Source organism: Palaemon carinicauda, chromosome 1 (genome assembly GCF_036898095.1).
Source record: "Palaemon carinicauda isolate YSFRI2023 chromosome 1, ASM3689809v2, whole genome shotgun sequence".
In the NCBI taxonomy this organism is placed as follows: domain Eukaryota; kingdom Metazoa; phylum Arthropoda; class Malacostraca; order Decapoda; family Palaemonidae; genus Palaemon; species Palaemon carinicauda.
This window is the reverse complement of record NC_090725.1, coordinates 306,583,833-306,611,276: the sequence shown is the minus strand read 5'-3', so window position 1 is coordinate 306,611,276 and position 27,444 is coordinate 306,583,833. Positions and strand designations below refer to the sequence as shown.

Here is a 27,444-nt window from a genome sequence, read left to right as displayed (position 1 = left end):
TATATATATATATATATATATATATATATATATATATATATATATATATATATATATATATATATATATATATATATATATATATAATATATATATATATATATATATATATATATATATATATATATATATATATATATATATATATATATATATATATATATATATATATATATATATATATATATATATATATATATATATATAATATATATATATATATATATATATATATATATATATATATATATATATATATATATATATATATATATATATATATATATATATATATATATATATATATATATATATATATATATATATATATATATATATATATATATATATATATATATATATATATATATATATATATATATATATATATATATATATATATATATATATATATATATATATATATATATATATATATATATATATATATATATATATATATATATATATATATATATATATATATATATATATATATATATATATATATATATATATATATATATATATATATATATATATATATATATATATATATATATATATATATATATATATATATATATATATATATATATATATATATATATATATATATATATATATATATATATATATATATATATATATATATATATATATATATATATATATATATATATATATATATATATATATATATATATATATATATATATATATATATATATATATATATATATATATATATATATATATATATATATATATATATATATATATATATATATATATATATATAATATATATAGATATATCTTATCTCTATATCTCTATATCTCTATACATATACATATATATATATATATATATATATATATATATATATATATATATATATATATATATATATACATATATATACATATACATATATATATATATATATATATATATATATATATATATATATATACATATACATATATATATATATATATATATATATATATATATATATATATATATATATATATATATATATACATATATATATATATATATATATATACATATATATATATATATATATATATATATATATATATATATATATATATATATATATATATATATATAATGTCCATGTGCATGCATACAGCTCAATTATATGCAATGATACATTATGAAGTATTCAGTTGGATTCAGGTTTCCTAAAAAGAGACTTCATTGTAGTTTATGAATGTTAATTATTTTACTGTTAATTTGGAAAGCTTATCCTATGAAAGAGAAGATGTATTTGGTGATAAACTGTAGAATTTGAATCTTGGCGTCTTTGGTTTTAAGATATTGATTTGATGTAAAAGTATGAAATAAATTTATTTTTTATGATTTTTATAACCTTTTTGTGTAAAAAATTCTGCTGGTAACTGAGGCAAGTAGCCATCTTTTCTATTGGGTATTCCCATATTTATTAAACTGGGATCATTAAAAGAAACTTTATATAAAATTAGATATTTTTAACACGTATTTTCCCGTGTAGTCAAACCATGTTAAATTTTTTATTTGTATTCACAAATACAAGGAGGTTTTGTTTATTTGATTTGTAGTTATTTTTGTAATACATTTTGTTAAACGTTATTTTGTTCTGGCACAAATACAAACCTATGTCCTTTACGTAGAAATAGATATCATTGAAGCTAGAGTGCTCAGCAGTTAAACTTATGACGAGATGTTAACAGGTGGCCTGTATTTTATGGCAGGGAGGTGGGTAACCCTTGCTTGCCCTCTGAGCACTCAATTTGGTTTCAGCTGACTGGATTTCTTTTTTTTTTTTTTTTTTTTTTTGGGGGGGGGGGGGGGGCTTTTGATTACTGTACTTTACTTCTTTCCTTTCCAGCATTTTTGTGATTGTTTGCTGTAGTGGGGATGCTTTGGATTAAGCAAACTTGGCACTTAAAAGTTTCTTTCTTTAACTTTTGGATAATACATCGGAAGGGGAATAATCTTCACTGTCTTATGACAGTGCCCTGAGACAGACTTTCCAATTGTTCAATCCCTTGCGAATTACAGTAAGATGATATTGAGAGGAACAAGCTCTTTCTGATTTGAGACTATTGTAGGATTTGGTGCGCCCCCTTGTGAGCAATGTTTCTGGTTGCGCAGTGTTTGGAATGAAAATCATTGTTTTTCGATTAACACTCGGCTTTTTGTGCACAACCTTTTCTGACTAGTTTGGAAACCCTGCACACCAGACTTTGTGCTTGGCGCACTCCTGATACACGCTCAAGAGTAAACAGAGTTTCGTGTGATCCCATGAATTCTTACCGGGGGAAGAGACAAGTTTAATGTTAGCATACCTCTCATGCACCCTCCCTCTGGGACATGAACACTGCTGGTACCGCACTTATTACGAGGGTCCTGCGTTTGCGAGCAACATCTCTTAACATATTGGGAATGAATGGCTGCACACACGCCTGTGTGCATGGATTAACTCGCCTTTCTCTACTAGACAATCCCTTTTAACTTGAGCCTGTTGTGGCAACGCTTATAGTACTAGCGGTCACCTTGGAGGTTAGTAGCTTTTCATCTAATCCCTTTTCCCTTTCCTGGAGTGCTCATGCCTTAGAGAAAGTAAGGCTCTTCAGTCGGTAATGAAGAACAGATTTTCTCGCAACCCAGAATAGATTCTCAAGCTTCCCGGGGAGATTATCACTCAGGATCCAGACCTGATTGTAGAAGAGTTACTGGGAACAGCCCCTCTCATTCTTGATGCTCTCTAAGGGTAGAGGAACATGAGACGTATTTGTATCTACCCCGCTCTATACTTGCCTGGTCGCTCTCCCCAAGGGGAGAGTTATCTATCTCCTGAACGTATTTACGAAATTTCACGCACATGTTCAATTATCACAAACTTGATATCACTTGTGGTCATTTGAAGCACTTGCCTTCCCAGATTGACAGAGGAGAGCGGATGAATAAGTGTGCCAGGGTGCAACCTCAGCATGTATCCTTTTTATTTGGCAATTTCAAATTGGTGGGAAACTTCTGTATGAGCATCTGTTCATACCTTAAGTTTCACAAGAAGATATTCAAAGCACAAGATTATTTGTTGGAGGTTAATGTCGAGTTGGGAAAGGAGTTGTGGTCCTCTTTTGGATGAAGTAAAGCACCATCATTAGAAAACTTCAAGAAGTTGCAAAGAAACTCTAATCTTGAGGACAGGAGTTGGTGAGGCTCCTGGCTCCCCCTCTTTTTCTTCATCCTCCCTCAACTCTTCCATTGGTTCCAGGTTGAGTTTCTCATCCCTGTGGCTCTTTTTTATTCCCCTGCTACAAATGAGGGATAGCGTCGTACTGGCTGCAACTCCAAGTAGGATACTAAACCTACCAGTCATAGACCTCTCAGCCCTGAGCGAATGTTTTACAATTCTCGTTCAAGGTAGAGACTCCAGACATAGTTAGGCAGGCAATGAGGCCTTTAGACTTCATGATGACATGACGTAAAGGTTGCATACTTTCAGATCCCAATCCAGCCTGCCTCCAGTAAGTAATACTTTTGTCATAATGAGCAGTGTACCAATTCAAAGTTCTTTGCTTTGTTCTCTCAACAGCTCTGCAAGTTTACATGAGAGTTTTTACTCTAGTTTCAACTTAGGCACACACAAACGGCACTCTTCTTTCTGCGTTACCTGAAGGATTGGTTGAACTTGGCAGACTTGGAGGACAACCTTTTTCCCCATCGAGCCAGGTTTCTTTGGTTCTGTCTGTGGATTGTGGGGAACAGAAAGATGTTCCTTCTAGCAGCCAAACAAGTATAGATTTACTCAGTTAGGGACATGGACACAATTGTAGGAAAGTCTTCCCATCATGTGACTGACGAGTACACTTTCAAGAAAAAACTATCCCCTTCATTCAACAGTTCTATCTGCTAGCACAGTCATGACAGAAGTTGCTGAATCATGTGGCCTCCATGGAACGTCTCTTTCAGAACGGTTGTCTCTACCTGCGATCTCGTCAATAGGAGCTGAAGAGAGACAGGCTCCATCCTCTTTCAGTTTTGATTCGGTAGGATTCTAGACTCAACCTGAAATGGTGGCCGGACAAGACGAACCTTTTAAGGGGTCGCCCATTTTGTCATATCCACCAGAACCTGTGTTGTTCGCAGATGCGGTGGTGGAACGATAGGGAGCTCACTTCCTACAACACCTAGTGTCGAGACAATTAATCAACCAAGGGTGTTTATGCCATATCATCATGTTAGAGCTTCGATCGACTCTCCTTTTGAAAGTGAGACATGTATAAACAAACCAGGTAGTACTGTCTCTGCAGTTAGCAGTAGAAATTCTTGAATGGGTCATGATCAACTCGATCTCTCTGACAGCCTGCAAAGAAGAGCAGGGTGGTGGACAAGCTGAGCTGGAAGACGCAGATCAGTGTGTCAGAATGATCATTGCATCCTCAGATAGCAAACACCTCTAAATCAGAAGCTTCTGATATATTGCTCACCAGGTCCAGACCTAGAAGCAGGGTTCAAGGATGCCTTTCAACCCTTGGGCCAGCCTCAGTGTCTATGCTGTTTTGCAGTTCTGCCTGATAAGGAGTGTCTTGAACCGGTTCCTGTCGACTCCCATTCTCAATAAGACTCTAGTAGCCCTGATAGGGCCCAAAGTAGAATGGCACCAGGACATTTTATTACTTCTGGTAGACTCCAAGGGAATCGCCTCCTTTCCTCGATGTATTGTGCCAACTCCATGGACAAATATTCCACTGATCACTGGAATGTTTATAGCTTCATATATGAAGGTTATCCACCATCCCCTATTAGATGAAGACTGTTCATGCAAAGTTGTGCGAGGGATGGCGAGGATACCTCCGGAAGTCGACTTCTGTGTACCAAACCAAGTGTACCATCTTTTGTGTTGCTATTGGAGGGGTGCTTCTCCTTTTGGTGGCCTAGATCCATTGATAGCCAAATTTTTACTTTACCTCCGATGAGAAAAGCTCTGCTCAATATCGGTGGTGAAAGGCTATTGCTCAACCATGAGCCAGGTCTTTAGGCTGAAAGGAGTTGACACTTCTGCTTTGGCAGAAGTCAATATGCTCATATGGTGTTTTAAGTAGTCTTGTCCTCCGATAGAGGTGAGACCACCACCCTACGATGTTACTAAGGTCTTTTGGGCAGTCCTTTAAGACTGCACCATATAAACTGTTAGGGCTTGCCTCAGACAGGAACCATACCCTCAAAATGGTGTTCTTGTTTTAAATGTATGCAGACAATTTGACCTCGCTTGTAGGACCTCTTTGTCAACACAGGGTGAGTTAAGAAAGTGACTAAATCTCCTCTTGACTGAGGGAAGTTATTGACTGTATCCATTTTCCACCCTCACTGTCTGGTCCAGGTAGAGCTCAGGTTAAAGCTCATGATGTCAGAGGAGTAAGCACGACCCTGGCATTCCGTAAGAATTTTTTTTTGTGGTGCAGGTGCTTCAGGCAGGCATCTTTAAAATGGCAGACCACATTTACTTCTATTACCTGTGTGAATCAACCCACAGATTAATCTGGCAAACCCATGGACAAGTATAAGCCTCGTTGTTACTACGCAGAGATTTTCTGCTTTCCATCCTTTATTACATCCATAACTATGCACCTCTCAGAAGGGTCCGAGTTTATGGTAGCCCAGGATAAGTACTGTATCCAGCCAGTTGTAATAAGACTTCCTTCCACATAAGGATAAATCTCCTATGTGAAAGACAAGGGTTTGTATTTGTTCTGGAACAAATGAATATTTGAAAATAATTTGTATTTTTCTTAACTATACAAACATGAGTCTTTTACTCATAATTTTCTGCTGTCACCAATCCTTTAGAAAGTCCCGGCCGCAATCAGAGTGAGTGCTCGTTGAGCAAGGAGGTGAGCGGTGTTTCCCGCTCTCACCCACCTGTTTACACCTCATAATAAAAGTTAACTACTGAGTACTCTAGCTTTGCTGATATCTATTCCTATGTAATTGATTCAGGTTTGTGTTGTTAGGAAAAATATGAATTATCTCAAAATTTGTCATTTTTGTAATGTTGATGCTGTTAACCCTTTTACCCCCAGGCTATTTGGAAATTTCCAACCCTTAACCCCCAGGGGGTTATTTTTTTCCTAGCACATTTTGCAGTATATATTTTTTTAATTGCTCTAAAAGCCTTATTTTTTGTCATAGAGAGGTCAGGTTGGTCTCATTCTCTTGGAAAATGCCTGAATTTTCTCAAAAAATTATCAAGAATATGAAAAAAAAAAAATTTTATAGCATTTTTTTGCAAGGACGTACCGGTACGTCCATGGGGGTAAAGGGATGGCTTTTGTGAAACGTACCAGTACGTCCTTTGGGAGTAAAAGGGTTAATTGTGTGATATCCAAGAATGTGCCAGGTTTGTTATTTTTGTTCGGAATGCTTGAAGAAATCCAATTGTTATGGGAATGTTTGAAGAAATCCAATAGTTGTGCGCAATATGATGAAATAGATGTTGAAATAAACTTATTTTTAGATATTTGCATCAGAAGCCTGCTTAGGCCCCCTTTATAAGCAGAACACCATAAAATGCTGTGTGTGTGCATCACCATAGTTTTAGTGACGTGCTTCAAGACCAGTGATGAGGTTACAAGTACATATGTTCTCTTATACAGGTCAAGGATGGAAGCCTACAAGTTACATTCAAAATGACTGATCCTGCTGGCAACAGTTATCTTCAGAACCTCTATGCACCTGACGACGATCCGGAGATGGAGATCGAAGAGTATGAAAGAAGTTATGAAGAGAATGAAGCTCTGGGAATTAATGATATGAAGACAGAGAATTATGAAGAACAATCTATTGATCCAGGTTCAAGTAGCTTGATATGTAGTTAGGCAGGATTATGGTCACTGTAAGGGAATGCTTTTGTGAAAGTCTTTTCATATTACCCATTCATCTAAGACATCTAATCATTTAGGTTTGTCTACCTACATAGATGAAAAGAGTATTTCATGTTTGCAACGAAATACACCCACTATTGATCTCCATCTTGTCACGAAAAGTAAGTATCCGACTTCAGGTAAAGTGATATTTGAGGTAAAGGAAATCCTCAGTGACATTGAAAAGATCAGAGTTGGTTGACGATCTCATTCCTTTCCTTCTTTACTCCACTTTGTGTCCATCCCTTTCCTCTTCACCTCCCTCTCCCTCATGGTTGTGGACAGGCTCTTATCTGTACCATGTAACATACCAGTATGTGTCCATCTTTAAAGATAAGCAGTGAGGCAAGGAACCTTAATTGCTTAAACATGCATGAGATGAAGAGATGTCTATAAAAGTGGTTTATGAAAGGAAATGAAACAAGATTGGTAAATTGAATGAAACTAGATTCAAGGATGAACCCTGAAATGTTTGGAGTCTCATAACCTATTTCCAACTTGAATAAAAACAAGTATCAAGTTTAAGGTGATTCATTAACAATCACGTTTTACTTGTACATGAATATACCTCGTCCACCATAAAGAGGATTTAATCTACTATTTGAAAAGTACCTAATAAGGATTTTGTTTCCCTAACAGATTTTTTATGTTTATTTAAAATGAACATGATAACTTACTCAAATCTATAAGAACTATCTCTAGTTATCAAATTATTATTTTTTTTATGTATGATCTTGTTTTGAAAATGACGAGGCAAGAAAGCATTTACTTACAGTGATCAATATTGATGCAGACTACTTCTGTACTGAGAATGGCTATCAACATGAAAATTTTGGCTATATTGACTGTAGTAATAAATAGGAAGGATTTATAAATATTCTTCAGCAGAAAGTATGTATGTGTAGCATTGATTGTTGCCTTGAGTTCACTCGATTTTTCGGTGCAACTTTCTCGTGGCATTCGTGTATACACACCTTTTCTGTATGCTGTCTCTTGAGGGGTCTGTTTTCGTCTCACTCGCCCCTCTTAGAATGTGTCGAGAATTGTGAAATTAGTTATACAGTGCTCTATAATAGATCATATAAGTACAGTACATAATAATCTTTCTTCTGTATAATGCACTATAACATGCAGGTACTATACTTCCTAATATTTATGGTCTAAATGGCAGAGTAGCTTGCATACAAGATTGTATGTGTTTGTTTCACTTTCGTATTAAACTGTCTGCTTTGGCTGTTAATTAAAATCCTTATTGCATTATTTAAAAGGAGCCTAAATTCTTATGAAATATATGTAAAGGCCTTGAAATTGCACTAGCAGCTTTTAAATGCTAGAATATCTCTTTTTGTCAACAATAAGTAGGTGCAAAAAATAAGAATCAAGTAGACTTTCAATTATATTAAAAAGTAAGTTGACAAAATAACTGATAAGTTCATAAATGCATTGAAAAATACAGAAAATAAATAAATAAAAGCAGGCACAACTAAATAACTATAGACAATTGTGCTTAATCTTCCCTTTCCAGCTAAGGATATCTGACAAAGTGTGTAAGGTTGTAGTACATTGGGATAACCTTACAGCCACCCAGTTAAGCATTATATTATTGAAATAGGGGTATACTGATAATTTGATATAATTTAATGTTCTTAAAATAGGTTTGTTATTAAATGATAAAAATTTTCTCCCCATTTTGTGATATTTTTTTGTGTTAAAAGTGAATATAAAGAGCCATTATGTTACTGTTCCATGTTGACAGCGATCTCAGGGTACCATCATCAGGACCTTCGATTCCGTTTTCCGATTCCGATTCCAGGTTTATTTCAGCTGTTACATTATTCATTATTTATGGTCTGGATAAATTGGCAAGGACTTAGTATGTAGTAGGAAAAACTACAGTATATTGTTGTGGCTATTATATGAAATATTTGAATTCTAAATAGATGATCTATTGCCTTAACATTTGCAGTTTCTGAGCTTATGGCTGATAAGTTGAATTTATCAGATATTGCTGCAAGATCAATGATTTTGACTTGTGAATTTAAGTATAGTTATTTTGTAAAAGATGTGTTTTTCCCAAATTCACAGTATTCAAGAAATATAATGGTCAGGGAAATTTTTCATGTGTTACCAGTGATGGGCTAAATTTGTTTTTTGTTGTGGGCTGTTAGTGAATGAATTGATATGGGAAATTTAAAGGAGCTTTGATGCATGAGATGTTTTCATTATTTTTAATCGGGTTGTAGGAAATAACTTTCATGATGGAATATTATTTTAATACTTTTAACTATACAGGTATTACTTTTTTATGTTTGTTTATCAACAGCTTATTATAAGTAAAACTTATGTAATTAAGAAGTTCTTAATTTGAATGTAGTTTCCTTTGAGCAAGATGTTCCTATGTGCATTAGTTATAATGAATAAATCCTTACAATATACAAGTTTTTTATTTCAATTATACTATAGTGCTTGATGTATGGTGCATCCTAGTTTAGTCATTCAGTGGAAGTTCCGATTCTGACATAGAAGGACTAGCAATATATGAATTTTGATATTGGACAACATAATGCATCAGTTAATCAAATATTTTTCCATAAATAGTATGACATACCGTATGAAGGTTTGTATGGGAGTTTCTTTGATGTCAGTGATCTAAATGGACAAATCTCAAAGGATGGTCTTGGTAGATTCCCAGAATAACCACAGATGGTAGGTTCTTGACATTTCAAGAAACCAAGAGACACTAACAAGTAATTTTCTGTTATGAAAGGCCCTCATTGAGTCTTCCACCATACTACTTACTGTTGGCAAGGCAATTATGTTGGGAGATTGACACAAGATCCATAGTGTAGGTGAAATTCATCACACCGTCTTTGTTATAACAGAATTACTACGTAATATAATGTGATGTGATCCTTCACACCTTGATAAAACTACGAATTCTGAAATTAGTTTTGTTAATAGCTAACTACAACCCTAGTTGGAAAAGGGTCCTATAATCCCAAGGGCTCCAAACAAGGAAAATAGCCCAGTGAGGAAAGGAAATAAGAAACTGACAGAATAGTGTGTTTGAGTGTACTCTCAAGTAACAGCTTTAACTCAACACAGTGAAAGACTATGGTTCAGAGGCTATGGCACTACACAAAACTAGAGAACAATGGTTTGATTTTGGAGTGTCCTAGAAAAGCTGCTTTACATAACTAAATAAAGAGTCTTCTAACCATACCAAGAGGAAAGTAGCCACTGAACAATTCCAGTGCAGTAGTTAACCCCTGGAGTGAAGAAGAATTTTTCAGTCATAGTGTTGTCAGATGTATGAGAATATGTAAAGAATAGGCCAGACTATTCGGTGTATGTACAGGCAAAGGAAAAATGACCCGTAACTAGAGAGGGATCCAATGTCGTGCTGTCTGGCCAGAAGGACCCAATAACTCTACCAGTAGTATCTCAACAGTTGGTTGGTGCCTTGGCTAATCTACTACCTCAAATAGAGCGGTTTCTTTTTAATCTCTTCTAGTGTTCTTCTGTTGCCAATTCAAAATTATATCAATTCATCCATATTGAATATCATATGTAAAACACTGAAATATACTGAGACCCAAAATACTATTTAAAGTTTGTTTTAAAAAGTTTGATAAGAAAACAGAAAATCTCTAGTTTAGGCAACATGACATATTTTTTATGATGGCACCTTCATTGAATTTTATTTTACCAGATATCTTGGTACTCATACAGTACAGTACTTGGCTAAAGTAATTAAAACCAAGGATTTATTATTCTTTTTTTGCCACAGCAGACTGTCAATTGATAAATTAATAACATATAATTGTATTGATATAACCATGATCTTTTTTTCATGCAGCAGCCATCCTATAATGGTGTGAGAGGTAATGGAAAGGCAAACAGTTTTTTCAAGAAATTTATTTATCCTATTCCATTTGAGACTTTCTCTCATGTACCAAGGAGACATCACTGATCTTCCAGCTGAATTATTATTATTACTATTCAAGCTACAACCCTAGTTGGAAAAGCAAGATGCTATAAGCCCAAGGGCTCCAACAGGGAAAAATAGCCCAGTGAGGAAAGGAAATAAGGAAATAAATAAATGAAGAGAACAAATTAACAATAAATCATTCTAATAAAAGTAACAACGTCAAAACAAACATGTCATATATAAACTATTAACAACATCAAAAACAAATATGTCATAAATAAACTATAAAAAGACTCATGTCCGCCTGGTCAACAAAAAAGCATTTGCTCCAACTTTGAACTTTTGAAGTTCTACTGATTCAACTACCCGATTAGGAAGATCATTCCACAACTTGGTAACAGCTGGAATAAAACTTCTAGAGTACTGCGTAGTATTGAGCCTCATGATGGAGAAGGCCTGGCTATTAGAATTAACTGCCTGCCTAGTATTACGAACAGGATAGAATTGTCCAGGGAGATCTGAATGTTAAGGATGGTCAGAGTTATGAAAAATCTTATGCAACATGCATAATGAACTAATTGAACGACAGTGCCAGAGATTAATGTCTAGATCTGGTTACAACCAGAAAATGTAAATTACAAAATCATCTCTCCCATAAGTGTAAAAAATATTCCACTGAGATTTGAAGCTACCCTGTGTCGTCTGAGAATTAGCTGTAGTTGTTTAGGCAACTGCAGCCATTCTGTACCAACTGTCTGTTTTGTGGACTGTATAAGACTTGCTAGCCTCCTGGCTAGTAGAGTGGTAACGTATTCGCGTGGCAGCAGATCGATCCTAGCCATGGACTGTAAGTTTAAGCTGTTTATTAGTGAGGCCACTGCTGTGGTTGGGCACCACCGTGGGAGGTTGGGCTTACCCGGCTTACGTTCTGGAAGCATCTATTCTGATGAAACTAGAACTGAAATCTGACACCTTTACCTTACATTTAGTTGAGTGTTCCAGTCTTTGTGTTCTTAGAATGAATTTGCTCTCCAAAGGTTCTGATGGTGATAGAAAGAGGGAGTGAAGTTAAATCATTTTTTTAAATTTTAGGAGATAACTGTACTGGCATTATACAATTCTTTTATAATGTCCTTTCATGTTACTATGTAATGTATTATCTGAACAGTTTGATTTAGTTAGAAAATTTAAGTTTTCATTTAATTTGAAATGACATTTTATAGCTAGATGAAGGGCTATTTTACAATAGCGTAGGTGAAGTCATTTTGAAAATTTTAGTTTTCAATATTAAACTTACCCGATAATCATGTAGCTGTCAACTCCGTTGCCCGACAGAATTCTACGGGAGGGATACGCCAGCTATCACTATACTAGAAGGGGGTGTACTCACAAGCGCCACCTGTGGCCAGGTACTACAGTACTTGTTGTTGACGCCACCTCACTTTTTCCTCTGTCGTGCTTCCGGCAAGACGTTCTTGGATACGCTTATGATTTTGGAGTATTGTTCACGGTTTGGTGAAGTATTTCTCTAAAATTTGCAGCTATTCGCTATACTGGAAACTTCTATATTAGCTTAGTTAGCTTTTGGAATTAATTTGATTAATTATGGTGACGAAGAGAGTATGAACTCTCTTTCACCTTTAAATGGCCGACCCTTCCCTTAGACGGAAGTGTTGGTGTCTAAGAGAGTATAGACTCTCTTTCTTAATTTTGCTTAACAAAAGTTATAGATTTTTTTTTTATATCTCTCCGCCTTTTATAGGCCTCTTCGATTAACTTCCTTTTATTATAAACTTATTAAAATTAATTTTTCAATATTAAACTTACCCGATAATCATGTAGCTGTCAACTCCGTTGCCCGACAGAATTCTATGGAGGGATACGCCAGCTATCACAATACTAGATGGGGGTGTACTTACCAGCGCCACCTGTGGCCAGGTACTATAGTACTTCTTGTTGACACCTCCTCAATTTTTCCTCTGTCGTGCTTCCGGCAAGACGTTCTGGGATACGCTTATGATCTTCGAGTATTTTCACGGCTAATTGGTGAAGTATTCTCTCAGATTTCGGCTGTCGCTTTACTGGAAACCTTCTTATATTAGCTTAGATAGCTTTTATATAGTCCTGATTAACGGTTAACGATCTTTTGCTTGATTTTGGAACCCCCCTTGGCTAACTCTTTGGATTCAAGATGTCTGACATTTCGCAAGCCCCCACCCATAGACGATGTAGGTCTTGTAATAGGCGTATTCCGAAGGCCTCGGTAGATCCTCACACCGCTTGTTCTGAATGTAGGGACAGGCCCTGTCAGTTAGAAAATCGATGTGAGGAATGCGCCGGACTTTCGGAACTTGAATTTGTCCGTCTTTTGAAATATTCAACTAAGTTAGAGAGAGGTAGAGTTAGGAGGAGTTCTTCTCACTCTTCACTTTTTTCCTCACCTCATGATCCCCTACCTTTTCCTACCCCTGTAGTGGCTACCCCAGAACCTACTATTTGCCCTCAGCCTGATATGTCTGTTGTTTTGCGTGCTATTCAGGCCTTAGGCGATAAAGTAGAGTCAGTGGTAAGTGATCATAAGTCTCTTATGGCCGAAGTCAAGGAACTTAAGGTCAAGAGTGCAGTGGGTGGAATTAGTGCCAGTGCTGTGACGAGTGCTAGTGTCAGTGCAGTGCCAAGTGCTAGTGTCAGTGTCAGTGTGGTGCGTGAGGATACTTCTGTGCGTGCCAGTCGTCCTCCCAGTCCGGGACCTCTTGCAAGCTCCCAAGCCCAGGGGAGAAGCAATGTCGAAGGGCAAAAGGGTTCGGCAGGCCTTGATCGGCGCACAGAAGTATCCTCGGTGGTTGCGGGCGTGTCTTCCAGAGACCGTCACTCCCACCTGCAGACGATTGAGCCCGTCTTTTTCTCGTCCGCTGATCAATTGTCAGGGAAGAAACGCTGGACTCAGGTCTCTAGACCACTCAAACGCAGAGTCCAGTCCGCGAGTGCTCAGCCAGGCTGCAGTCATTGGCTCAGCTCTGACTCGCCGCAGTCATCAGTCGACTGCACTCCGCCCAAGAGGAGTAAGGTTCTGCCACAACAGAGCTCTACTGTTAAGGCTTTACCTCAGCCTACTGTAGTTTCTGCCGACCCCAAGTGGACTCTACTACAGTCCATGCAAGCACAGCTTTCGGACTTGATGCGTGAGTGTCGGGCTGAGAATGTTGCGCCTCCGCCTCCGCCTGCACTCTCTCCGCCTGCGCTTGCTCCGCCTGCGCTCGCTCCGCCTGATCGCAGCACCACCTGCCAGGCGTACGATGTTGAGCCACGTTCTGAGTTTGCTGTTCCCAGTGGTGTACAGCCTCCGCCTTCCTTAAGGCAACCTCTACAATGGGATCAGGAGGATTATACCTCTCTTCCTCCGCTTCCACTTGCTGCTCCACCAGTGATGCAACACTCGGTTGAGGTACAACAACCTCTCCCGTCCATGAGTCAGTCTCCTCAGCTCTCGCTGCAGCGAGCTCAACCCTCCACAAGGCAAGCACCACAACACCTTAGCCTTGCGCCTCAGGAGCCTCAGCTTGCGAGACATTTACCACGTTCTGCGCAGCCTCTACCTCATCGCGCTCCGCTCACACCGCAGGAACAGGAACTTGCTACTCCGCTTCCGCCAACCGCTCAGCAAGCGCAACCCTTGGGTTCAGCCACTCATGCCAGGAGTCAGCCTCCTCCACCCATGCGCCTTCCTTCTGCTTCGTCTTTTGTTCAGCCTTTGCAGTCTGAGCCTCAGGTTTTCCCTCAACAGATTCTTGAAGAGGAAACCACTAATATTGTTGTTCCTGCTCGTTTTGACTCTGCTGTTCAGCACACTTGTCCGATCTCTTCGCTACACTCTGGTGATGAGGCGTCTGATGATGAGGCGGCACACCTGGATCCCTCGTCAGACGTGGATGAATCCAAGCCTTCTCCACAGTCTATTGACTTTCGTAAGGTCTTGGCTCTGCTTAGGGAGGTTTACCCAGACCACTTTGTCTCTGCTATTCCCCGCTCTCCACCATCTGAGTTTTCGCTGGGCATGCAGCCAGCTAAGTCCACCTATACTAAGCTAGTCCTAGCAAGGTCCTCTAAGAGAGCGTTAAGGATCTTAGGGGAGTGGCTGCAGACTAAGCAACACCTTGGCAAAACTTCTTTCATGTTTCCTCCGACTAAGCTCACTTCGAAAGCGAGCGTTTGGTATGCCACAGGAGAGGAACCAGGCTTGGGAGTACCTGCCTCTGCCCAGGCTGACTTCTCAAGTCTGGTAGACTCGCCTCGGAGAACTGCAATGAGGCGCTCTAAGGTTTGCTGGACCTTCTCAGACCTTGATCACTTCTTGAAGGGAGTATTTAGAGCATTTGAGATGTTCAACTTTCTAGACTGGTGCCTGGGGGCCCTCAGCAAGAAGACCTCCCCTGCGGACAAGGATTCTGCCATGCTATTAATGTCCTGCATGGATAAGGCCATTAGAGATGGATCTGGTGAGCTTGCGTCGATGTTTGTATCAGGGGTTCTGAAGAAAAGGGAACAGCTGTGTACCTTCCTTTCCTCCAGCATTACACCTTGTCAAAGGTCACAACTCCTTTTCGCTCCGCTCTCGAAGTTCCTCTTCCCCGAAGAGCTGGTTAAGGACTTGTCTGCTGCCCTGATACAAAAGGACACACATGATCTTGTAGCCTCATCGGCTCGTAAGTCTAAGGTTGCTACCTCAGTCCCCAGGACTTATCGCACCCCAGTGGCTGATACCCCTGCTACGAGGTTCATACCGCCCTTTCGTGGTAGAGCCCCCAGCCGAGGAAGCTCCCGTCCAGACTCTTCCAGGAGCAAGTCTAGGAAAGGCTCCAAGACCTCTAAAGGAAAAAACTGACTCTCCGCATCTCCAGACAGCAGTAGGAGCCAGACTCAAGAGCTTCTGGCAAGCCTGGGAAAAGAGAGGTGCAGACGCCCAGTCTGTCAGTTGGCTGAGGGAGGGTTACAGGATTCCATTCTGCCTCAAACCACCTCTGACCACATCTCCCATCAACCTCTCTCCCAACTACAAAGAAGAGGACAAGAGGCTAGCGTTGCACCAGGAGGTGTCGCTACTTGTGCAGAAGAAGGCAGTGGTTATAGTCCGGGACCATCAATCCCCGGGCTTCTACAACCGTCTCTTTCTAGTGGCCAAGAAGACAGGAGGTTGGAGACCGGTGCTGGACGTCAGCGCGCTCAACGCGTATGTCACCAAGCAGACGTTCACGATGGAGACGACGAAGTCGGTCCTAGCAGCGGTCAGGCAGGAGGACTGGATGGTCTCGTTGGACTTGAAAGATGCCTACTTTCACGTTCCTATTCATCCAGACTCCCAACCTTTCCTGAGATTCGTTTTTGGAAAGGTTGTCTACCAATTCCAAGCCCTGTGTTTTGGCCTAAGCACAGCTCCTATGGTGTTCACGCATCTGATGAGGAATATAGCAAAATTCCTCCACTTATCGGACATCAGAGCCTCCCTCTACTTAGACGACTGGCTGTTGAGAGCCTCCACGAGTCGTCGCTGTCTGGAGAGTCTCAACTGGACTTTGGACTTAATCAGAGAACTGGGTCTGTTAGTCAACATAGAAAAGTCTCAGCTCATTCCCTCCCAATCCATTGTGTACCTGGGAATGGAGATTCGGAGTCAGGATTTTCGGGCTTTTCCATCGGCCCCCAGGATAAGCCAAGCTCTAGAGTGCATCATGAGCATGCTGAAGAGGAGCAGTTGCTCGGTGAGACAGTGGATGAGTCTCACAGGGACCCTTTCATCACTGGCCCTGTTCGTCGAGCTAGGGAGACTCCACCTCCGCCCTCTTCAATTCCATCTTGCAGCTCATTGGGACAAGGGTTTGACTCTCGAAGCAGTCTCTATCCCAGTCACCCAAGAGATGAAGACCACTCTCTTGTGGTGGAAGAACAATCTCCTTCTCAGGGAGGGCCTATCGTTGGCTATTCAGACCCCCAATCTTCATCTCTTCTCAGATGCATCGGACTCGGGCTGGGGTGCGACCTTGAACGGACGGGAATGCTCGGGAACGTGGAACGAGGAACAGGGAATGCTCCACATCAACTGCAAGGAGCTACTAGCAGTTCATTTAGCCCTGCTGAACTTCAAGTCCCTCCTGCTAGGCAAAGTGGTGGAGGTGAACTCAGACAACACCACAGCCTTGGCTTACATCTCCAAGCAAGGAGGGACCCATTCGAGGAGCCTATACGAGATCGCAAGGGACCTCCTCATTTGGTCAAGAGGTCTAAACCTCACTTTGGTCACGAGGTTCATTCAGGGCAATATGAACGTCTCAGCAGATCGCCTAAGCAGAAGGAATCAGGTCATTCCCACGGAATGGACCCTCCACAAGAGTGTGTGCAACAGACTTTGGACCTTGTGGGGTCAACCTACCATAGATCTGTTTGCCACCTCCATAACCAAGAGACTTCCGCTGTACTGTTCCCCAGTTCCAGACCCTGCAGCAGTTCATGTGGATGCTTTTCTACTGAACTGGTCCCATCTCGACCTTTACGCATTCCCACCGTTCAAGATAATAAACAAAGTTCTGCAGAAATTCATCTCGCACGAAGGGACACGGCTGACGCTGGTTGCTCCCCTTTGGCCTGCAAGAGAATGGTTCACAGAGGTACTTCAATGGCTAGTCGACATCCCCAGGACTCTACCTCTAAGAGTGGACCTTCTACGTCAACCTCACGTAGACAGGTTGCACCCAAACCTCCACGCTCTTCGGCTGACTGCCTTCAGACTGTCGAAAGATTCGCTAGAGCTAGAGGCTTTTCGAAGGAGGCAGCCAGTGCGATTGCCAGAGCAAGAAGGGTTTCCACTCGTAGAGTCTACCAATCTAAGTGGGAAGTCTTCCGGAGCTGGTGTAGAGCCAATTCAGTATCCTCTACCAATACCTCTGTGACCCAAATAGCTGACTTCCTTTTACATCTTAGGAATGAGAGATCCCTTTCAGCCCCTACGATTAAAGGGTATAGGAGTATGTTGGCTTCAGTTCTCCGCCACAGAGGTTTGGACCTTTCTTCCAACAAGGACCTTCAAGACATCCTTAAGTCTTTTGAGACGTCTAAAGAGCGTCGTCTATCCACTCCAGGCTGGAACCTAGACGTAGTCTTAAGGTTCCTTATGTCACCTAGGTTCGAACCTCTCCAGTCAGCTTCCTTCAAGGACCTTACCCTCAAGACTCTTTTTCTCGTCTGCCTTGCAACAGCTAAGAGAGTCAGTGAGGTTCATGCCTTCAGCAAGAACATTGGTTTCACGACCGAATCTGCAACATGTTCTTTTCAGCTCGGATTCCTAGCAAAGAACGAACTTCCTTCACGTCCTTGGCCTAGATCGTTTGAAATACCTAGCCTCTCCAACATGGTAGGTAACGAACTAGAGAGAGTTCTTTGCCCTGTCAGAGCTCTCAAGTATTATCTTAAGAGGTCTAAACCTATTCGAGGACAGTCAGAAGCCTTATGGTGTGCCATCAAGAAACCGTCGAGGCCCATGTCCAAGAACGGGGTTTCGTATTATATAAGGCTTCTGATTAGAGAAGCCCATTCTCACTTAAAGGAGGAAGACCTTGCATTGCTGAAGGTAAGGACCCACGAAGTAAGAGCCGTAGCTACTTCGATGGCCTTTAATAAAAACCGTTCTCTGCAGAGCATAATGGATGCAACCTATTGGAGGAGCAAGTCAGTGTTTGCATCATTTTATCTTAAAGATGTCCAGTCTCTTTACGAGAACTGCTACACCCTGGGACCATTCGTAGCAGCGAGTGCAGTAGTAGGTGAGGGCTCAGCCACTACATTCCCTTAATCCCATAACCTTTTTTAACCTTTCTCTTGAATGCTTTTATTGTTGTTTTTATGGTTGTTACGGTAGGCTAAGAAGCCTTCCGCATCCTTTTGATTTGGCGGGTGGTCTATTCATTCTTGAGAAGCGCCTGGGTTAGAGGTTGTGTAGAGGTCCTTTAGTAGGGGTTGCAACCCTATATACTTTAGCACCTTTGAGTTGATTCAGCCTCCAAGAGGAACGCTGCGCTCAGTAAGGAAGACGAACTTAAAAAAGAGGCAGAGTAACGGTTCAATTCGACTTCCTTACCAGGTACTTATTATTTCATTGTTATTTGAGATAACTGTTATATGAAATATGGGATACTTAGCTATCCTTTAATCTTGTACACTGGTTTTCACCCACCCCCCTGGGTGTGAATCAGCTACATGATTATCGGGTAAGTTTAATATTGAAAAATGTTATTTTTATTAGTAAAATAAATTTTTGAATATACTTACCCGATAATCATGATTTAATCGACCCTCCCTTCCTCCCCATAGAGAACCAGTGGACCGAGGAAAAATTGAGGAGGTGTCAACAAGAAGTACTATAGTACCTGGCCACAGGTGGCGCTGGTAAGTACACCCCCTTCTAGTATTGTGATAGCTGGCGTATCCCTCCATAGAATTCTGTCGGGAAACGGAGTTGACAGCTACATGATTATCGGGTAAGTATATTCAAAAATTTATTTTACTAATAAAAATAACATTTTTATATTTGTTTATATTCGACCTTTCCTAATAGTAGGCGGTCTTTTCTTGGTACCGAAGTTAATTAACATTGAGCCCGTCATTTCGGTTTTACCTGTTAACATATTATGCTATTTTAATGTTTTTTGAAAGAATTTCTTTGATAGTCTCGTACTGTTTTCAAAGTTGAACTAACGTTTTGTTTTGTCTCTGCAGTTGTTGACGTTCAGAACGTTCAACTTGCGCTCTATCGTTACGATAGAGAGAGAATTTTCACGGTGTCACGTTGCAGTAAGAGTAACCGTGTCTAGCGTTTTGTTCATTCTTTCTTAACTTAATGGTTTTAATTCTTATAAAGGAACTTTTCATTTTGGGAAATATTTCAGTTTTTTCCTTTAACAATAATATGTTTTAACGATATATATGATTGGGCTCTTCTCTCAGGTTCTAAGTCAAGAGAGAGAGAGAGAGAGAGAGAGATAGAGACGGAGGGAGAAAGAGGAGGATAAACGTTTCATTCAAGCGAGTAACGTTGTTATCGTTTTTGCTCTTCTCCCTAGTCTCTTTAGGGGAAGAAGGTAAACGTTTCTAGAGTGATCTAGTGTTTAGTCTCTTTCCAGCCACTGAATTATTTATCTTTCATTAGATTTTTCTGTTACATTGTAATTCTGTTTTCGCAATTACTGTACTAACTTTTGAGAAAGGATAGAATTGCGTGTTTCAGGTACAAACCACTTAAAGTTTCGAGTTCAGTGAAATAAGTGCAAACAGAAAATCAAAGTGATAAGTGATTAGCGCAAAGTGTGTCAGTGTTGTGCGTGAGGGTACTTCTGTGCGTGCCAGTCGTCCTCCCAGTCCGGGACCTCTTGCAAGCTCCCAAGCCCAGGGGAGAAGCAATGTCGAAGGGCAAAAGGGTTCGGCAGGCCTTGATCGGCGCACAGAAGTATCCTCGGTGGTTGCGGGCGTGTCTTACAGAGACCGTCACTCCCACCCGCAGACGATTGAGCCCTTATTTTGCTCGTCTGCAGAAGAAATTTCGGGGAGAAAACGCTGGTCTCAGGTCTCAAGACCTCTTAAACGTAAAGTCCAGACCTATGCCAGACGTACGAAGTTAGAGTTCAACAACCCGGATGCAGTCATTGGGTTAGCTCTGACTCGCCGCAGTCATCAGTTGAATGCACTCCGCCTAAGAGGAGTAAGGTTCTGCCGCAACAGATCTCTGCTGTTAAGGCTTTACCTCAGCAGACCTTAGTGTCTGCCGACCCCAAGTTGACTCTACTGCAGTCCATGCAGTCACAACTTACGGTCTTGATGCGTGAGTGTCAGGCTGAGAAGGTTGCGCCTCCTCCTGCGCTCGCTCCGCCTGACCGCAGTACTGCCTGCCAGGCGTACGATGTTGAGCCACGTTCTGAGTTTACTGTTTCCAGTGGTGTGCAGCTCCCTCCGCCTTCCTTAAGGCAACCTCAGCAATGGGAACAGGAGGCTTATACCTCTCTTCCTCCGCTTCCACTTGCTGTTCCACCAGTGAGGCAACACTCGCTTGAGGTACAACAACCTCTCCCATCCATGAGTCAGTCTCCTCAGCTCTCGCTGCAGCGAGCTCAACCCTCCTCAAGGCAAGCACCTCAACACCTTAGCCTTGCGCCTCAGGAGCCTCAACTTGCGAGACTTTTACTGCGTTCTGCGCAGCCACTACCTTATCGCTCTCAGCTCACACCGCAGGAACCTCAACTCGTTCCTCAGGAACTTGCTACTGCGCATCCGCCAACCACTCAGCAAGCGCAACCCTTGAGTTCAGCCACTCATGCCAGGAGTCAGCCTCCTCCACCCATGCGCCTACCTTCTGCTACTTCTTTTGATCAGCCTTTGCAGACTGAGCCTCAGGTGTTCCCTCAACAGAGTCTTGAAGAGGAAACCACAACTATTGTTGTTCCAGCTCGTTCTGACTCTGCTGTTCAGCATACCTTACCTCCATTTTCAAACATTATGATAATGGAGGTTATTTGTATTACTTATATAAAAATATATTTGTATTCCTTGCAATATATTTTTAACAATATCGCAAAATATGGCAAAAATATCTTCAAAACAAAAATGAATCATGAGTTATGAATGTAAGGTAAATATTATGTTGATATTAAAACCCCATGCAAGCATGCATAAAGCACTCTAGCACTGGTCATGGAATTTCTGAGAATGTTAAACACCATGCACACGCTCTGCTTACCTTACAGCATGCTCTACATACAGCATGCTCTGCATACAGCATGCTCTGCATACAGCATGCTCTGCATACAGCATGCTCTGCATACAGCATGCTCTGCATTCAGCATGCTCTGCATACAACATGCTCTGCATACAGCATGCTCTGCATACAGCATGCTCTGCATACAACATGCTCTGCATACAGCATGCTCTGCATTCAGCATGCTCTGCATACAACATGCTCTGCATACAGCATGCTCTGCATTCAGCATGCTCTGCATACAACATGCTCTACATACAGCATGCTCTGCATACAGCATACTCTGCATACCTTACCGCATGCTTCTCAGTCACACATCTTTGGTTGTTGCCAACTCACTAGACTGTCAAGCAGTTTCATAACGTTGCCTTCTAGTCTGCTGCTTTTGCACCAGTGAAACCCTCACTGAGAGAACTTAGCTTTTCTCGGATATGGTCCCTGTAGATGAGAAAGTGCTTTTCTCCCTCCTTCTGATATTCCCTTGAGGACTCTGTCATTTGGAGGGAGCCTTTTAGCTGCGTAGCCTCCTATGGACTTTTATTTAAGCATAACATGCTTCCAGGGAAGGTAATGGTTCCACTTCAGTCGCTAATCCCGTCTGTTACCACACCTGCTCCCATAGACCTTGAGCTGTGTTGCAAGACATGCAGTCCAAGCTTAGTCCTTGTTAGAGGTTTTTTTGTTTACGGAGTCAATGTGTCACGGGGAAGACGTTCAACAACCAGCAGAAGTGACTTGTTGTAACGCAGTGCGGCAACCTCAGCAACCCGATAAGGAGTTGTCTGTACGACCCAGACAGTCTAGACAGATTCGGGTTGTCACTGTACTTCCTCGCTTGCCCATGGTTGACAGTTCACAGACTGTGCAGCAGTACCATGATCTTGTGTCCGGCTCCGTCAGACGACTGGCTTTTAAGAGCTCCCACAAGTCGTCGCGGTCTGGAGATTCTCAAATGGACTATGGATCTGACCAAGGAACTGGGCCTCCTGGTCAATTTTGAGGAGTCTCAGCTCGTCCCATCCCAGACCATTGTCTCCTTGGGTATGGATCTTCAGAGTCGAGCTTTTCGGGCTTTTCCGTCGGCCCCAAGGATCTTCCAAGCCCTAGAATGCATCCAGAGCATGCTGAGAAGGAACCGATGCTCAGTCAGGTAGTGGATGAGTCTAACAGGGACACTTTCATCGCTGGCCCTGTTCATCGTGTTAGGGAGACTCCACCTCCCCCCCCTTCAGTATCATCTAGCTGCTCACTGGATAAAGGACATGACGCTAGAGACGGTCTCAGTTCCTGTTTCCGAAGAGAGGAGGTCTTCTCTCGCGTGGTGTAAGAACAGCTTTCTTCTCAAGGAAGTCTACCTTTGGCTGTTCAGAAACACGACCGCCGTCTCCTCTCGGACGCATCAGACACGGGCTGGGGTGCGACTTTGGACGGACAAGAATGCTCGGGAACATGGAATCAGGAGCAAAGGACACTTCACATCAATTGCAAGGAGTTGTTGGCGGTTATTCTGGCCTTGATAAACTTCAAGTCCCTCCAGCTTAACAAAGTGGTGGAGGTGGACTCTGACAACACCACAGCCCTGGCTTACATCTTCAAGCAGGGAGGGACTCTTTCGTGGAAGTTGTTCTAGATCGCAAGGGACCTCCTCATCTGGTCTAAAGATCGAAAGCTAACTGGTAACGAGGTTCATTCAGGGCGGTATGAATGTCATGGCAGATCACCTCAGCCGGAAGGGTCAGGTCATCCCCACAGAGTGGACCCTTCTCAAGAATGTTTGCAGCAGACTTTGGGCCCTGTGGGGTCAGCCAACCATAGATCTGTTCGCTACCTCGATAACCTAGAGACTCCTGTTGTATTGTTCTCCGATTCCAGACCCAGCAGCAGTTCACGTGGATGCTTTTCTGCTGGATTGGTTCCATCTCGACCTGTATGCATTCCCGCCGTTCAAGATTGTCAACAGGGTACTTCAGAAGTTCTCCTCTCGCAAAGGGACACGGCTGACGTTGGTTGGCTCCGCTCTGGCCCGCGAGAGAATGGTTCTTAGAGGTACTGCAATGGCTGGTCGACATTCCCAGGACTCTTCCTCTAGGAGTGAACCTTCTAAGTCTACCTCACGTAAAGAAGGTACACCCAATCCTCCACGCTCTTCGTCTGACTGCTTTCAGACTTTCGAAAGACTCTCAAGAGCTAGGGGCTTTTCGAAGGAGGCAGCCAGAGCGATTGCCAAAGCAAGGAGAACATCCACTCTCAGAATCTATCAGTCTCAAGGGGAAGTCTTCCGTAGCTGGTACAAGACCAATGCAGTTTCCTCAACCAGTACCACTGTAACCCAGATTGCTGACTTCCTGTTATATCTAAGGAAAGTAAGATCCCTTTCAGCTCCTACGATCAAGGGTTACAGAAGTATGTTGGCAGCGGTTTTCCGCCACAGAGGCTTGGATCTTTCCACCAACAAAGATCTACAGGACCTCCCTAGGTCTTTTGAGACCTCAAAGGAACGTCGGTTGTCCACTCCAGGCTGGAATCTAGACGTGGTCCTAAGGTTCCTTATGTCATCAAGATTTGAACCTCTCCAATCAGCCTCTTTTTAGGACCTCACATTAAAAACTCTTTTCCTCGTGTGCTTGACAACAGCTAAAAGAGTAAGTGAGATCCACGCCTTCAGCAGGATCATTGTTTTCACATCTGAAACGGCTACATGTTCCTTGCAGCTCGGTTTTTGCTAAACGAGCTTCCTTCACGTCCTTGGCCTAAGTCGTTCGAGATTCCAAGCCTGTCCAACTTGGTGGGGAATGAACTGAAGAGAGTACTTTGCCCAGTTAGAGCTCTTAGGTACTATCTAAAAAGGTCTTTACCTTTACAAGGACAATCAGAAGCCTTATAGTTTGCTATCAAGAAACCTTCTTTTCCAAGTTCTAAGAACTCAGTTTCTTACTATTCAGGCTTCTGATTAGAGAAACACATTCTCATCTGAAGGAAGAAGACCTTGCTTTGCTGAAGGTAAGGACACATGAAGTGGGAGCTGTGGCTACTTCAGTGGCCTTCAAACAGAGCCATTCTCTGCAGAGTGTTATGGATGCAACCTATTGGAGAAGCAAGTCAGTGTTCGCATCATTCTATCTCAAAGATGTCCAGTCTCTTTACGAGTACTGCTACACCCTGGGACCATTCGTAGCAACGAATGCAGTAGTAGGCGAGGGCTCAGCCACTACATTCCCATAATCCCATAACCTTTTAACCTTTCTCTTGAATACTTTTTATGGGTTGTACGGTCGGCTAAGAAGCCTTCCACATCCTTGTTGATTTGGCGGGTGGTCAATTCTTTCTTGAGAAGCGCCGAAGTTAAAGGTTGTGATGAGGTCCTTTAGTATGGGTTGCAGCCCTGTATACTTTAGCACCTTTGAGTTGATTCAGCCTTCCAAGAGGAACGCTGCGCTCAGTAAGGAAGACGATCTTATTAAAGGCAGAGTAACGGTTCAAGTCGACTTCCTTACCAGGTACTTATTATTTCATTGTTATTGTGGATAACTGATTATATGAAATACGGGATACTTAGCTATCCTTTAGTCTTGTACACTGGTTTTTCACCCACCCCCCTGGGTGTGAATCAGCTACATGATTATCGGGTAAGTTTAATATTGAAAAATGTTATTTTCATTAGTAAAATAAATTTTTGAATATACTTACCCGATAATCATGATTTAATTGACCCACCCTTCCTCCCCATAGAGAACCAGTGGACCGAGGAAAAAGTGAGGTGGCGTCAACAACAAGTACTGTAGTACCTGGCCACAGGTGGCGCTTGTGAGTACACCCCCTTCTAGTATAGTGATAGCTGGCGTATCCCTCCCGTAGAATTCTGTCGGGCAACGGAGTTGACAGCTACATGATTATCGGGTAAGTATATTCAAAAATTTATTTTACTAATGAAAATAACATATTATTCATTATTTTGTTTTTGGTGTCTAGATAACATTTCCTGTAAAATAAAATCAGTTGTGGGGAAAGAGCTTAGGTGAAAACCTGCACCAAATGAAAATTCAGACCAATAGTATACATGATTAATGAAAGGGAACTCTTGTGTTTGTTGACCCAATCGATCACAGCTTTTGTTCATCTTATCTTGGTCTCCTGTTTGACAGGCGTTACCTCGGTTTTCCGGTCGATGATGGTTTAAAAAGTATCTATATCCCTCAGAGGTAGCCTGGAGTCCCACAGTGTTTACGTGAATGTGAGCGAGGCAACTTTATGTTTTCTTGAATTCTCCTATCCTGTATTCTGTGCCTTGTGATCTTTGATGTTTGACAGGAAAGGCATTCGCAATCCCATTTCTTGATGTCTCATTGCTCTCCAAATGTATTGCTTAGTTAGGATTCACATTGCCTGACTGTTGTGATAACCTATGGGTAAAGCAAAATGCCTTTCTCTTCACAACCAATGAAATATTGGGATGAGTAGGCCTACATCAGTACTCGTTTCACGGGCAGCGGTTATCTCTCTGCTATCTACGACGAAATCCTTACAGGTCTTTGTACTTCTTCTGGTTTACTGCTATCACAGGGTATGATATCTCTATTTGGATAGTGTTAATGGTGTTTCTGGAAAGGGCATCTGCAATACTGTGGAAAGAGCTCTCCAGATATCTGATGGTGCAGGAGTACTCAGTGATTGATGATAATTGCCGCTGTTGGCTTGTTAACCATCAATGTGCCCGTTTGCAACATGAGTTGCTGACCCTTGGGCACGTGTCTGAAATGCCAGATAGAATGGTGGACTGCTAGTAGTTCTCTGTTGAAGATCTAGTTTTTCAATATTAAACTTACCCGATAATCATGATTTAATTGGCTACATGATTATCGGGTAAGTATATTCAAAAATTTATTTTACTAATGAAAATAACATTTTTCAATATTAAACTTACCCGATAATCATGTAGCCAATTAAATCATGATTATCGGGTAAGTATATTCAAAAATTTATTTTACTAATGAAAATAACATATTTCTGTTCAGTTGGAGATAGCTTCTTGCTGAAAAATGCTAGCGGTCTGTGGCTGTTGTGTGAATCCTGCTTAAGTACTGCACCCATTGCTGTGCTATTTGCATCTGAGGTCAGTGTAAGGGACCTATTGGTGAGAGTAAATTCTATTTTGCAGCATAACTAAGTGATGGTTTCTTGCATGCTGTTTCTTTCTTAACTCCTCAGAATAACTTTTAAGGGTTTGTATAAGGTAGACTTGATTCTATCCAGGTTGGGTATAAACTAATAATCCATTAACCATTCATTTAATCAAATGGAGGAAAGTAGCTTGGTCGTTTCCTCACTACCAAGAACTTCTTGCTGGACGGGAAAACATCTGAAACTTCCCTTATCATGGGAAACTTATTCTACACAGGCCTCCACACCACCAATTACTCCATGATTGTTAGAAGGATCACTGGTAAGCAGCCAGCAATTTTCTTTCCTTCTGGTTTCATTGGAACATGAAACACATGAAGGTTGAACTTGATGGCTGACTGACAATTTCCTCTTCATGGGAGCTCCACTTTGACCTTGCCTAGGGGGCTCTTGCCATCTCAGACAACTCATGGATGGTTGGGCACTCCTGGAGTACATGAACACCTAAGGAAAGGCGTTCACGTAAGTAAAACATTTGCTTTTCAACCTGTTGGAAATCAAAGTAATGCTTTTAGCCATTTACCAAACAGATTTCAATAAATAACCCAGTGGCATTGATGAGCAACTTCTCCTTCATGACTTACGTATACTGTACAAGCAAA

At 41.2% G+C, this 27,444-nt stretch overlaps 1 protein-coding gene across 1 annotated transcript in view; it reads left to right on the top strand.

Moving 5' to 3' along the window:
• Window positions 1–9,379, top strand: part of Zpr1 (zinc finger protein Zpr1) — a 48,948-nt gene extending 39,569 nt beyond the window's left edge. The window contains exon 8 of the mRNA XM_068393564.1: window positions 6,675–9,379. Within this exon, the coding sequence (XP_068249665.1) occupies window positions 6,675–6,896 (222 nt within the window). The 3' untranslated portion in view covers window positions 6,897–9,379. The remainder of the gene's footprint in view (window positions 1–6,674) is intronic.
• Window positions 9,380–27,444: the final 18,065 nt, after the last annotated feature.